The 15,468-nt window shown below is 38.6% G+C and overlaps 1 protein-coding gene across 9 annotated transcripts in view; it reads right to left on the bottom strand.

The window, feature by feature from the left end:
• Positions 1–15,468, bottom strand: part of MARK3 (microtubule affinity regulating kinase 3) — a 100,451-nt gene that overhangs the window by 20,788 nt on the left and 64,195 nt on the right. For 7 of the 9 annotated variants that reach the window (XM_063088864.1, XM_063088865.1, XM_063088867.1 and 4 more), the window contains 8 exons: positions 13,100–13,156; positions 10,226–10,462; positions 9,961–10,080; positions 9,608–9,707; positions 9,156–9,268; positions 8,485–8,638; positions 4,181–4,398; positions 584–687 (listed from right to left, as the gene is read on the bottom strand). In XM_063088864.1, the coding sequence (XP_062944934.1) occupies positions 584–687; positions 4,181–4,398; positions 8,485–8,638; positions 9,156–9,268; positions 9,608–9,707; positions 9,961–10,080; positions 10,226–10,462; positions 13,100–13,156 (1,103 nt within the window). The remainder of the gene's footprint in view (positions 1–583; positions 688–4,180; positions 4,399–8,484; positions 8,639–9,155; positions 9,269–9,607; positions 9,708–9,960; positions 10,081–10,225; positions 10,463–13,099; positions 13,157–15,468) is intronic. The other 2 variants (XM_063088866.1, XM_063088870.1) reach the window with 1 other exon arrangement.

Genomic DNA, 15,468 nt, shown 5'->3' with positions numbered 1-15,468 from the left:
CAACCCATCTTCTCTCTTTTTTCTCTCCCTCCCAAACTAACCCTACGTCATGGCCTCTGGACCTACCTAATTTCACTCTACCGACTATTTATTTTCTTATTCATAACCCCAAGAAAGTTGTTTGCAAGACATGATGCTCCCCTTACTGACATATTACTTTATTAGTATTTTAAAGCATGCCCACTTTATGTATGCTTGCTCCTCACCCACAGGTCCTTATCGCCCCCCCCTTCAGCCTTTGTTCAAGTTACTAATGTACACAAAACAATCTCCATTTCCACATTCACTATTCTACAATGAAACCATAGCTTACTATCTACCTCCCCCAGGAAATCTCCCTGGTTTAACTCAATCCTTTAATCATCATACACAGACAGCCAGGAAGATGACATTCTGGACAACAGGAAGAACTTGGAATCCTGATATCCTGCTAAAAATGAGTATTCAAACTTAACTTACCTTGTCAGAATACTTACTGTTATTATCTGAATTGTGATTATAAGAACTGTGAAGTAAATAACATGCTTCCATTTCATGCTTGGGGAAAAAAATAAATTTTCTTGCAACAGGCAAAATTTCATACCTGTTTTCTTTGCCATTCTGAATCACGGAGTGTCTATCAGCTGTAGTTCTCTCACTGCAAACGTAAGTGTTTCGCCGCGTCATTCCACCAGATGCCGTGTTACTCTATAAAAAAGGACATTTTTGTCTTCTTAAGCTATTTGGTAAATACAGTACAATAAGAAAAAATAGCTCATCTACATAAACATGAATACGCAGTCTTTTAAAAAAAACTACCCTAAAATGTAACAGTAATGGCCAAAAGATCCAAAAAAAGGGTGGGGATAGCAACCTCTACACTCTGCTGACAGAAAGAAAAATGGCTATGAGGGCTGAATGATTAGCTCAGTTGTTTAGAACATGGTGTTATAAATACCAAGGTCAAGGGTTCGGATCTTTGCACCAGCCAGCCCTAAAAACAAAACACCAAAACATGGCTATGATAGCATCACTTTGAAAAGCTGGCCTATAATTATCAATAAAGTAATAATTCATGGATTATTTAAAGTAGGACAATAGAATGATCCACTGTTTTTTAAAAAGCAAATACTTCCACAATTAAAAAGCAGGATTATAAATATAAAACAAATATATAAATAAAAAATAAAATCTTAAGATACAAAACATCTGTAGGACATTGGATTTAAAATAATAGAATCAGAGATCTGACACTAAAAGCATAAGCAATAAAAGAAAAAAAATTGAGAGTGGACTTAATCAAAATTAGAAACTTGATGCATCAAAGGACATTATCAAGAAAGTAAAAAGAGAACCTACACAATGAGAGAAAATATTTGCAAATCATATATCTGAATAGGGTCTAGTATCCAGAATATATAAAGAACTCTTACAACTCAACCACAAAATAACAAACAACCCAATTTAAAAATGGGCAACTTGAACAGACATTTCTTCAAACAAGTTATACGAGCAGTTAACAAGCATATGAAAAGATGTTCAATGTCACTGTTCATTAAGGAAATGCAAATAAACTTCACACCCACTCGGATGACTGTAAAAAAGCAAAACAAAAAAACCCCAAAATAAGAAGTGTTGAGAAAAATGTAGAGAACATAGGGAATCATATATTGCTGGAAGGGATATAAAATAGTGCAGTCACTGTGTGACAGTTTGATGGTTCCTCAAAAAGTAAAATACAGAATAACCTTATGACCCAGCAATTTCATTCCTAGGTATATATCCAAGAGAAAAGAAAACATTAAGTCCACAAATAAATCTGTACATAAATGTTTACTGTAGCACTGTTCATAATAACCAAGAGGTAGAAATAACCTAAATGTTCATGGACAGATGGACAAACAAAATGTGGTATGTACACACAATGGATTATTCAGCCCTAAAAAGAATGAAGTACTAACATATGCTACAACTTGGATGTACCTTGAAAACATCATGCTGAGTTAATCCAGAAACAAAAGGATGCACCATTGTATGACCCTATTTATAGGAAACAGTCATAACAGGCAAATACATAGAGATAGAAGGCAGACTAGAGACTGCCAGGGCATGGGGGAGTGGGGTGGAGGAGGGTGGTAATGAGTGCGTAATGGATACAGAGTATTCTTTGCAGTGTTGAAAAAGTTCTGAAACTAGAGGGAGGTGGTGGCTGCATAACATAATGGCATAATGTACTAAATGCCACTAAATTGCACTTTAAAATGGTTAATTACATGTTATGTGGTTTTCACGTCAATATAACTTTTAAAATAAAGGACTAAAAAGCAAGGAAGAAAAGTCATGACTAAGGAATTTTATATAATTTATAAACAAAAATAAAGCAGTCACCTTTAATACAGCATGAGTAGACCATATACAGAGAAACTCCAAAAACTGAGAGAAAACGATGATAATATTGCTAACTACTTTTTACCTTTATAAATAGTCAAACATGGGTGACTGATAATACACAGAATATACTCTCAAAAGGACAGTATGAGATAAGTAAGAGTGATGGGGATGAAAAGTCATGAAGGTAGAGAAAGAGGTCCTTATCTTCTCTGGTAACTTGTCAATAAAAGTTAAGACAAAATTTGAACTGCAGGGCTACGGAATGACAATCCTACATTATGGCATTCCAAAGCCAAAATAAAAAACTTTACGCAGGGTTTATTTACTCTAAACATAAGGTCAGAGGACAGAACAGAGAAAACCTCTTAGGCTCCTTCATGGGCCCCAGAATGGCACAGTGAAAGACTCCAAAAGACTTCCCACATGAGCTCCTCTGGGAGTACAGGGAGGGCTGTGTCATTGCCAATTTTGCAGGGAAAAACATATTTAGAGAAAAACTTTAAAGATTGTTCATTTCTTTCCAACTTCTTTCTAAAACTATTTCTAGTAGTGCTAATAATACTTAGTATGTTAGGTCAGATGGAACACACTTTATCCATGGGAAAAGTTTCTAAAGCCAAATGGGTTAAATTTAACATATACCATATCTCTCTACTTACTGAGGAGATTTTGTTAAGGGTAGGGATTAAGAGCTGGATTCGGGCGGGCTGGCTGGTTAGCTCAGTTGGTTACAAAGTGGTGTTATAACACCAGGGTCAAGGGTTCAGATCCCTGTACTGGCTAGCCACCAAAAAATAAATAAATAAACAAATAAAAGAGCTGCATTCAGGTCAGCAGTATAATTTTAGGCAATTGCCTAACTTTTCTTCACCTTGAAATTTAGCTAATCTACGGAAAAGCACTTAGCATGGTAATCCCTGGCACATAGTAAGAACTCAGTCAATATTCTTTATCATAATAGCCCTTTGAAGACTCAGTGCAACATCATAGCCCTGATGCACAGGCAGGCAAACCTCTCAGTGCCATATACATTAGGCTTCTGTCTGCTGTCATTTGTCTACATTGTCACTGTTTTTATTTACTTCCTCTGTTAGACTGTGAGGTCTTTCCAGTTCTCAGCACCTGACACAATCTAAAGCTCACCAGATGTCTTGGGAATAACTGGAAACAGCCCTTAACATAAAGGACCTGACTCACTCACCTAGTGTGTGGGGGGCATGCTATGGTTTGAATATTTGTGTTCCCTCCAAAATTCATGTTGAAACTTAATCTCTAATGTAACAGTATTAAGAGGCGGGCTTTTAGGAGGTGATCAGGCCATGAGAGCTCCACCTTCATGCACAGATTAGTGCCTTACAGAAGGGCCTCATCAAGCTTGACAGGTCATCAAGCTTGACAGGGCGAATCTGCCCCTTCCATCCCTTCCTCCATGTGAGGACATAGTGTTCTTCTTCTCTGAAAGATGCAGCAACAAGTTGCCATTATGGAAGCAGAGAGCAGCCCTACCCAGACACTGAACCTGCTGGTGCAGGTTTTCCCAGCCTCCAGAGTGCAAGAAATAAATTTCTGTTCTTAATGAATTACCCAGTCTCAGGTATTTTCTTATAGCAGCAGAAATGTACTAAGATAGGGGGTGTAAACAAGAAATAACCTATAATACAGCATGTAGGATTTCTATAGATTGAGACTGAATATGGTGGCCTATTGGGGAGGGCATTCCAGGCAGAGGAGAACACGGAAGTGAAATGCAGTGTCTAGCTGGTTCCAACCCTGCAATCCTGGGACCACTGTGCAGTTCAACCACACTTACACTAGGGACAGCAGAGCTTTTCTTTCGTTCAGGGATATCTGCTTTATTGGGATTACTCGCATTCCCAAGCATAGGACTGGCTGGAGCAATTCCCTTTCCTCCAACAGCACTGCCACTTGATTTCCGGGAGTGAATTCCATCTTCTTTGAGGTCACTATCTGCAGTGCTGGTCTGACTCCTTTTCGGATATGCCACAACTGAAGGAATAGCTGGTCCAGCTAAAAGAAAGAGTTCACTTTTTAAAAGATAGAATATAGTTTAACATTTTATTCTGTGAAAATAAACATTTTGTAAAATGACATAAGACTGCTATTCATCTAAAAAAACATAAAACAGTAAAATCCTCTAAGATGTTTCCCACTTTCCCACTAAGATATCATGTTTACCCTATGCAATGAATTCAATTTTGAAATTTCACTTAGTCCCTAACTTTCTACTTTTCCTAAAGATTTTTTTTTTTTTTTTTTAAATTAGTATGTGTCTAGAGTTGTCCTTTGGAAACATCTTAAGTGGGTGTTACTGTATAGATAACTAATCAAACTAACTAAATGCACACACATCACGCAGAAGAAACTGGTTCACCTTGTACATCTGAGTGAATTACATCCTTTTTTGTATAAAAGATGCCTCCACCTTTTGGAACAGAACAGTACAGATTTTATAGGCCATTTCTTTTGAAGTTTTATCTTGGATCTTTTTAAAAGCACTCATAGTCTTCTAGAAAAATAGGAGTTTGAGTAGACAGAGGAAGGTGATAGAAGCTGAGGAAAGCATGTTCCTACGCAAGCAATAGGGAGGAAGTGGGCAGAAGTTCCTGGTCATATCCCCCATGCCAGGAGGAGTGTGCCTAGGGACATCCTAGACAGAAGATTAACTGATATCCTGCCGTAAACCATCTGCAGACTCCAACAGTAGCATAGGAGACTGGAGTTCAAAGAATTTTATTTGTTTGTTTGTTTGTTTATTTAAAAGATGACTGGTAAGAGGGTCTTAACCCTTCATTTGGTGTCGTCAGCACCACACTCTCCCAAGTGAGCCACAGGCTGGCCCTAAAAGAATTTCAGAAATGAACATGATAACTAGTATACTCATCAGATATGATGTCCAGTGGCAATCTTAAAAAACACCAAATGCTCATCATTTATTCTAAGGTAGAGGAAACTATATTTTAGGTTCTTTTAAAAAGGGGGAGGGTATGGAGGAACTACTACTTGGACAAAAATCTAAACAGTAAATCTACTGGGAACAGAATTTAAAAAAAAACAAGGGCTTAATCTTATTTATGGGAGAAGAACAAGATTTCAGTTTTGCAATTTTAACATATAAAACAAAGAACTAAGCATAGGGTGATATTACTCTTAACGATTATCTTTCTTCCCAATATTATGAGAGATCTATACTGACATTGTGAACTTTCAGGGCACCACTGATTTACTTTGAAACTTTTATTATTTGTATTTAGAAAATACAAAATATTTTAAGACTTGAGATCCTGAATAGAAATAGACATTGATCCAATCCACTGACATTCAGATTTCTCCAGTTTTACTTGCACTCCTTTGTGTCTGGTGTATTTAGTTTTATACCCTTTCATCACAAGTGTGGATGTGTGTGACCACCACCAGACAAGATGCAGAACATTTCCACCTCAAGGACCTTGTGGGCTACCCTTTCACGGCCACAGCCACCTCCCTTCCACCCCAACCTCCTTTCCTTCAACCCTGGCAACAACTAACCTGTTCTCCATCTCTATAATTCAGTCATTTCAAGAATGTTACACAAATGGAATCAACAGTACATAACTCTTTTGGGATCTTTTTTTTCACTCAGCTTAATTCCCTTAAGATCCATCTAAGTTTTTGTATGTACCATAGTTTGATCCTTTTGTTATGAGTCCATGATATAATGTATTACATAGAAATTCGATTTTTATGTAGTCAAATATGTAAGTCTTTTCTTTCATGGGTTTAGTTTGGGGTCATACTTAGAAAGACACTCACTAGTCTAATTATAAAGCAAATTATCTCATGTTTTCTTTTAAGATTTCTGGGGTTTTATTTTTATATTTATATCTTTACTCCAATTGGAATTCATCCTTGTATGTGAGAAATAAATTCAAATTAATTTTTTTCTGATCACTACCAAATTGTCCAAATACCATTCATTGGTTGATTCCCCACCCCTCCCAACTTTTTTTTTTTTAAACAAGACAAAGAACCCCTTGAAAATCTGATGAAGAATACCCTTGCCAGGAAAATGTGTATACACATACAGGTGTTCACACACGTGGGTCCCAAATTAAGAAGCACGGCTGCAAACTACATTGTGGTTTTAGAGAAGCAGGCATACATCCAGAGGTGGGGAGCAGAGAGAGGGTAATGGGGAGTGGAGGCAGGAGGACAGGAGGACAGGCTAAAGGCTTGCCTGCCTTCACCTGCTCTCCAGTGGACGTACTTTATCAGGCATTGCATTTGGAACCTATCTTGTTTTTAGCACTTAAAAGAACAGTGTCAGAAGCATAATCAAATCTTCCTTGTGCTAACCACTATCTTCATCCCCACGAAGAATACAAAATAGCTGGGGACTGGGTCAGTTAGTGATTTTCTCTATAAGTAGTTATGAATCTCCTTTGAATATTAGAAAGAAAGATGATTATTATAAAAAGACCACTCTGAGGTGGTTCAGTGGACAAAGACATGGGACCAGGAGTCCTAGGTTCTGTCCCAGGTGTTCCTCACTTGCTATGTAACTGTGGGAGACTTCGTGATCTCTCTTGGCCCATTCATTTCCTTATTAAGAAAATGGGGGTTTGGAGAGTATATGACATCATGTTTAAAGCTGTTTTTAACCTCTAAAATTTTATGAACTGGGGAACAAAGGCATTAATAAAAGATGGGTTCTATGTGCTTCAGGAAGAACTAACTTAAGATATTCCCAAGAGAAGTGAGAAAATTCCATTACCAGGTTTATTCCAGGACTTAGGAACAATTCCCTTTAAAGTGGATGGTTTTAGGGCAATATGTAGGCATTTGCTAATTGCCCTTCAATCCATAGGAACTGAAAACCCCTCCTTGTTAGCAACTAACACGAACATAAAAGAAGAGACAGAGACCAATATCAACCCTTCATTTACAAATCTATGAGCACAAATCCTGGCATCAGAATGGGTTCTGGGCTCTCAGTCATACCCTAGAATGCAGATGCTGTAGACAGTTTACTGATGATATTAAGTACACTTTGTGCTGCTTCAGTCTAAACCACGCAGAGAGGCAGGCATTAGCAGGAGAATAAATGGAAACCAAGCAAAGTGTGGTCATTTTTAGTACAAAACCAAAGCTGTCCATACCGGAATGCTCTTGTGCAGTTCTAACTGTCAAATTTCAAGGTGAAAGAGTTGAGATAGAAATGCCCAGAAAAGGGAAATATGTACACAAGGGATGAATGGGGGTTCCACATGAGGACGTGCTTTTAAAAGTTAGGGCCAGACCCACACAGATTTGGTTCCTGAACCCTAGAATACTGGAATTAAAGGAAATAGGTGCAACAATAACATTTACAGTTATGGGCACACATGCTAGAGTCTCAGGACTCCAACACGTGGGCTGCCTCGAAGGCAGAGAGTAACTATAGTTTGGTAAGCATACCTAGAAAGGTCTTAAGCCTCATAAACAACTTGCTTCTGTGGTGAGGTTTATGCGTGAGAGTCGCTTAACCATGTCAACAGCAAGAGTGCAGATGAGGATGACACAGAAAATGTCTAAATTAATGGAGGCAAAACTGGGGTACTACATGTTTTCCAGGGCTGCCCTATCCAATACAGTAGTCACTGGCCACATGTGGCTATATATGTAATTTCATTAAAATAAAAAAAAATTGAAAGTCTTTTCCTAGTTTAAGTGCTCAATGACCACATACTTGATTGGACAGCACAGATATAGAATATTTTCATCATCACAGAAAGTTCTGCTAGACAGTGCTGCTCTAGCAAATAAATCTGATGCAGAGGTGGAGAAGAGAGTGAACAGAACTACAGACTAAAGCAGGGGTACGAGAGGGGTGAATGGTAAGGTTTCCATCTAGCTAAGCCTTACCCAGCAAAAGCCCCCGAATGTTCCAAGGAGATCAGAGCCTTGAGGTAATCATGCCAGCACCTGTAGGAATGCTAAAAAAGAAATGCCACAACGGGACACCAAGCCAATCTCCAACCCTGCAGGTCCTAAGCAAGAGGATATGTCCCAATGCTAGGAGGCCTCTTGTGTAAGGGGAGACTCCAAGACAAGACACTGGAATAGTCTCAAACTTACCATGGTCACTGTACCGTCTCTGCTTCTGGCTTGAAGAAACACTTCTCTGCACTTTGTGGTGAGGAGACTGGCCGGTACTGTTGTTGAGATCACTGCTCGGCCTAACCTTAGCAAGTGAAAGATTGCTGCTAGAACTGGAATCACTAGCATCCAGCTAAGAAAAAATGAGAAAACAGAGCAAACCACAACACGAACCCAAATGGTTTATTAGCAAACTAAAACTCCTCATAACACATAAACAGTTCATTTAGAGAGAGGAAGAATCACAATGTACAAAAATGACAACCCAAGACTCAGATGAAAGTATTTTTCTGACTGCTGGAAAAACTCACAAAAGGTAAATTTATTATGATCTTCTTTCTGGGCTTTTTCAAATTAAAATGCTGTATTTAATTCGTTTGATACTTTACATCATTTCTAAACCATTAATGATTATAGGTTAATTTATGAAAGCCCAAGTTTGTGACAATATCCACCATTAAGGATTATTATCTTGAAGTTAAAATAGTAGCTTGCAGTGGTCACAGGAGTTAGATTTGTTATTTGCAGGTGAAGTCAAAAAATGATATATCAAATATGTTATACATATCTAAAAAAAACTAAGAAAATAATTTATATAAATTGATAATTTACACAAAGGGTATTTCAGCTCTTCCTCTAATTATTCTTACCTCTGAAGATTTTCTCCCCAACAACAAATATGTAGCTGTGATTTCATCATATTTCATTTTACTAAGAGATTCTTGAATTTCTTCTTGTGAATATCCCATTCCCACCATAATATCTAGAAGAAGGGTATATTACATTTTATGTTTTTTGTTGAAGAAATCATTCTGTTACAGGGTAAAATGATTTTATTTGATCTAAAAGATTACACATTTTCTAATATAATTAGCCATTGATTTGTTTCTGACTTACTGGGTGCTATTATAGAGAACTACAGGTAATAAGTCCCTAAGTATGACGAAACAGATAAGTTGATTCATATAACTTGTGCTTAGCTAACTTTCCATTATTCACCTTTTAGGCACAGACATATGAGTCAAAACAGAAATATGTTACTTGTACAAACACCCTCCCCCCGATCTCCCCAAGCATTACAGACTAATTATAGAGTAATTACCTATTCTTTTCTGGTCTGAGATGTCTAGTTCTGGTTCAACGAATGGTTTAAGTTCATCTTCCTCATGCCCTGCATTGATCCACCTGTCCTTCATGATTTGCTAAAAGGGTGAACTGTTCATTAGCAGTGTAAATTAAAATATTCCGATAATCACAATATTTAGGAAAATTTACTTTCAACATTTCACTGATTGTAGCTCAAAGGGTAATTAAAAAAAATTTTTTTTTTAATGTCTCAATTCCTGCTTAAAAAGTCCCAGGAAAGTATTTAGTATGTTGCATAAACCAAGCAAAGTTCTAAAAATATTTTAAAGACTCTCCAAATTTGGTACTTATTTCCACTTATGTGATTACCTCTAGAGTGCCTCGTTTAATCGGATTTAGCACCAGGAAACGTTTGAGAAGGTTTTCACAGTCTGTGGACATGTAGAAAGGGATTCTGTATTTCCCTCTTAATACTCTCTCTCTCAGTTCCTTTGGGGAGGTAGAGAGGAAAGAAAACCAGTGAGTCAACTTGTAGGTTAAAAAAAAAAACAATAAAAAACCCAGTGAAGCCCCCATACTGATATAAAAATCTTTTTAGTTTTGTGAAGAACATGGATGCAACTGCTTCTTGTACCTTCAGATTTTGCCCATCAAAGGGAAGTGAGCCACTGACTAGCGTGTACAGAATGACGCCGAGGCTCCACACGTCCACTTCTGGTCCATCGTATTTCTTGCCCTGGAAGAGCTCTGGGGCTGCATATGGAGGACTCCCACAAAATGTATCCAATTTACTGCCAACAGTAAATTCATTGCTAAAACCGAAGTCTGCTATTTTAATGTTCATATCGGCATCTAACAATAGATTCTCAGCCTAGAGGGAAAACATCAAGACAAAAATGAAATTTTACCAAAATATAATCAGAACAGTGATAGGATTAGGCATTTCATAAAAGCTTTTTATAATGACACAAAGTTAATATCTCCTAATACTAAAATGAGAAGACATTCTTTCTAGACAAAAAACAGGAGACAAATTAGAACTCCTTTTTTTTTTTTTTTTGTCTTTTTTTGTGACAGGTAAGGGGATCGCAACCCTTGGCTTGTTGTCGCCCGCACCACGCTCAGCCAGTGAGCGCACTGGCCATCCCTATATAGGATCCAAACCTGCGTGGCGGGAGTGCCACACTTTCCCAAGTGCGCCACGCGGTCGGCCCAGAACTCCTAATTTTATAACATCAACAGTCAACAATAGAACACTAAGGTCAAGGGTTTGGATCCCCTTATTGGCCAGCTGCCAAAAAAAAAAAAAAGAAAGAAAATACATTAAAAAAAAAAAAAATCAATAACAGACATGAGGTAAAGATTAATTCTAGTACTAATCTAAACTTCAAATGTTCCAAGATCAAGAAAAACTTTGACAGCTTTTTCAGTTAATAAAGGGCTTTAAAAAAAATGTATACTTGCTTTAAGTGGACAGCCACATTTCATAAAAACTGCTTATCTTTCTGCCTCTCTCCTTCTAAACTGAGTTCCTAAGGATAGGACCCTGTCTGTCTTGTTCATCATTATATATCCAGACACAAATAAAACTATACTACTGCTATTAGCTGTAAAATTTACAGCTATTTAGCTGTAAAATGGCTATATTGGGGAGGGGAGAATCCCAAACCTCATTCATGAGACAAATCAGAATCTCTTTCATTTATTTCAACAAACATTTATTATGTGGCTATACACAGCAGTAGTATAGTTTTATTTGTGTCTGGATATATAATGATGAACAAGACAGACAGGGTCCTGTCCTTAGGAACTCAGTTTAGAAGGGGAGAGGAGAAAGATAAGCAGCTGCCCTGAGACCCAAGTGCTGTGACAGTGGAGGTACAAGGAACCACAGGCCCAGGGCGGATGGCTTCCCAAAAGAAGTGAAACGGAAGCACAAGAAGGTGCAGCTGATCATAATGGATGTGATGCAGAGAGGTATTTCAGGCACAATAAAGAATTTGAAAACCCACAAGTAAGAGTGATGAGCATGTTTCGCTCAAGAAAATGAAAGATGCAGAGAGAGAGATGGCTGGGAGGATGGCCAGGGCTGGACCACAAAGGGCCAACAAGTAAGTGGTACTTCGGAAGTCTGGGTTTTCATCCTAAGGACAATGGGAAGCCACTGAAGAGCCGTTTAAGCAGACAAATGACAATCTTACTTATGTTTTTAAAAGACCATTCTGGGTGCAATGTGGAAAACATACATGGGAGGAAGAGGCAAAATTGGAAACAGAAAAGACCAGGCAAGAAACTAGTGTCATCATCAACCATGAGATGATGGGGGCCTGGCCTAGTGGTAAATGGGAGACAAAAGAGTGAATTTAAGAGATATTTGGGAAATAGCAGCAAAAGGACCTGGTGACTGAGTGGATTGTAAAGTAGAGGGAGACACCTAAGAGACATCAGCCACCAGAATGAGAAATGAATATTCACGTTTAGGAAGGAAGAATTGAGGTTTTGAACTTGCTGCACCGGAGGCACCTGAGGGATGCTTAGGTAAAGATGCCCTTTTCTTACCTAGATCCTGGATCCTACAGGAGGGTTCTGGCTGCAGGAACAAATTTGAGGGTTATCAGCATATAGGTGGCCACCACCATACTAGAGTGAATACGAATGCACTAAGGATGGGTGCAGAAAGGAACCAGCAAGTTGATGACAGTCAGGGAGGAAACAGCAGAGGTAACTACCAAGTTAAGACATGGAATCTAGAGAAATATGGCTGTGAAGATAAAAGGAGGGAAAAGGTGTATGTGGAAGGGAAACTGGGGTGGAGAGGGTTTTGGTAAATGATGGTACAGACTTGATCACGTGTAAATGCCACTGGTGAGAAGCCACGAGAGAGGGAGAGTAGGTGAAGAAATGGAGAGAAAAGAGGCAACAGACAGAGCACAGTCCTCGAGGACCAGAACAGAGGCAGGGTCAACAGAGACGCTCCGCTTTCCTGTAACAAGAGGATGGGTGTAGGTGCAGCTGGGTTTGACGGCCTGCTGGGTAACTGAGGGAGTTCCTGCCTGGTGTCTCTATTTCTCAGTGAAATATGAAACCTCATCCTATATGCCAAGAATGAGGGCAGAGGTGGAGGACCACGAAGGAGGTCTCAACTAGGCACTGCTGTTAACAGGAGAGAATGCTGACTACACAAACTGAAAAGGATGCCAAGTGGCACTGAGGACACTGTCCAGGTGCGACCATACCTTTCTGGAGGCCCTATCTATTTGGTTGTGTGATGACTGTCCTCCAGAGACCAACTACTAGCCAACTTCACTGAAATGTAAAATACTTTTAATAAACTTCACTTTGCTTTTAATGCTTTTTACTATAACTTGATTAAAAAGTTTCAATTATAGGATTTACTTTTTCTTATTTAATAACACAATCTAATCCACACCTCATTTGTGTAATGACTGCCAAGAGAACTGCACACATACATACAGAGTACACACTTAGCAAGGCCACTCCAACTCACCTTGAGGTCTCTGTGAACGATCCGTTTTTGGTGGCAATATTGTACTGCAGACACAATCTGGATAGGAGAGATGCAAGGGTCAGTCATCACTGGTGCAGATTCATAATCAAGATGAAAATACTTTGTTAATGTTCACATGGAAAATATTCAGTAAGCACTTGAATATCTGTGTGGATTTCTAAAAAACAATTTTCTTATCCTTTGAACGTTTCAATCTGGAGAAATTCAGGGGTGAGAGCAAGAAGAGACAGATGAGGATGTTCTTCCTGTTCTCTTCAGTTTTAACTAAAAGTCTCTTCTTGGACTCTACCTGTTGACATTCCACTTATTTTTGAGTGTGATGTCAGGACCAACAAATCACCTGGGTCTGGAGGACCCTGGCTGTACCCAGGCCCAGAACCAGATGTCTCTGGAGCAACCTTTCCATGCCCATATAATCAACACAAAACCAAAGCAGCAGTTACAGACCACCCACGGACTGGTGCTGATTCAGGTTGGTTCTCCTCTGTTAAATACTTCTCTTCCCAGTCTGCTACTTTACAACATTCTCTCTTTTAGCTGATGTGAGTTTTAGGAGAACAAAAGTCACCTAACCTCTCTGAGGGTCAGTTTCTTCTTCCTTTAAAATGGAAGAATGAATGTTGTAACATACATGAACTCCGGACTATGAGAACTACTAGGTGCACTATCAATAAGGATTCCTGCCACTATCAGCAAATACTGTGCTTTTATTTAGTCAACTTGCAATTATTTCTGTGATTAGCGCTGTTAAACGATTGTTTTACTGAAATTTTGCATTTGCTAATAGCTTTTTAAAATAAGTCTCATTTTCTAATTATAAAAGTTTTATATGCTTATTGTAGAAATTTTAGGAAATACAGAAAAGAATACACAAATATATGCCTGTATTACCACTAAGCAGAGACAACATCTCCACTTTGTATTTATTTCTAGTCTTTTCCTTGGTATTTCGCATGTGTGTTTAGATATATATGATCACATACATCCAACACTGGGGTTATAATGAAAATACTGTTTGTTTCTCCAAATCACCACCATCTCTTAACCATCAGCCTCATGGCCACATGGACCCACCTATGCTGGACATAAAATCTCAGAGAGAGCTCTTCTATATTTTGGTTTGGAATAAGTAGCAAGGAGAAGCTGAGCCACGGTGAGGATGGGATGATGCCCAAATCATGGCTTTACTAAGCAGCCTCATTACTTTACTTAAAATGAGTACTCAGAATATCAGACCCACTCATAATTAACCAAAGGTAAAAAGTTCCAATGCCGGGGCCGGCCTGTGGCTCACTCGGGAGAGTGTGGTGCTGATAACACCAAGGCCACGGGTTCGGATCCCATATAGGGATGGCCGGTTGCTCACTTGGGAGAGCGTGGTGCTGACAACACCAAGTCAAGGGTTAAGATCCCCTTACCAGTCATCTTTAAAATTTAAAAAAAAATAATAAAATAAAAAGTTCCAATGCCAAAATATGGGTTTTAGAGCATCTGTTACTTTGGATTGTCATTACTGCTGTTCTATTCTGTCAGCATGAAAGCTGGGAAAGTGAATTAGCTTTGTTTTCTTAAAATGAAGTAATAGGTTTGTTAACTAAGACAGGTAAATTTCACTACTTCCTGACCCAACATTTTCCCTTTTACCATTCAGTATTTATATTAGTTTTTCCCTCTTTTTCTTCCCTCTCATACTGAGATTTCTCTTGTAGGTTATTTTCAAATAGTACTTTTGAATTAGATTTGACAATTTCCTACCCTTTCTCTTCCTTTACCTTCAAACAGCTCAAAGCTAGCCTGATGCCACGATAACCTGAAAATATGCAACTTTAATCTATTGTTTTTTGTTATGAAGCTAGAAGCAGTTATTTCTTAGGAAGGCTGAGACCTGGTTTGCCAGGTTAAAATATGAGTGTTGGCCTAATGCACTTTCAGTCATACATGAACAAATACAGGCACCAACATTACCAGCCCACCAAGAAAGAGGCAAGCAAAGAAGATGGAGCCAGGAATCTATTCTCTTTCTTTGAAAAGAACAAGAGCTCAACCAAAAAAATTAAAGTGTCATAAGCAGTAACTAGGATGGGAATGGTGAGGGGAGAGGGAAGAGGAAAAAGCATCTGTGGATGAGTATGGAAAGAAGGGCCTACTTATGGCAGAAAAGACCACACACAGTGTACTCTGCGTGTGGCACACCTTCCTCTTTGTCATAAATAGGAGAATATTTTTTTGTTTAGTCAAAGTAATGATGATGTACAAGCTCCTAGAAAGCACGGCAATTATAAATGGAGAAAAGTGGAAACACCAATGTCATGCTTGATCTTTCCAGACCTAAAGGAGCTGTCTTAGGC

The sequence above is a fragment of the Cynocephalus volans genome, chromosome 3, assembly GCF_027409185.1.
Source record: "Cynocephalus volans isolate mCynVol1 chromosome 3, mCynVol1.pri, whole genome shotgun sequence".
NCBI lineage: Eukaryota > Metazoa > Chordata > Mammalia > Dermoptera > Cynocephalidae > Cynocephalus > Cynocephalus volans.
The sequence above is the reverse complement of the archived record's forward strand: the minus strand, read 5'-3'. Positions and strand labels throughout refer to the sequence as shown.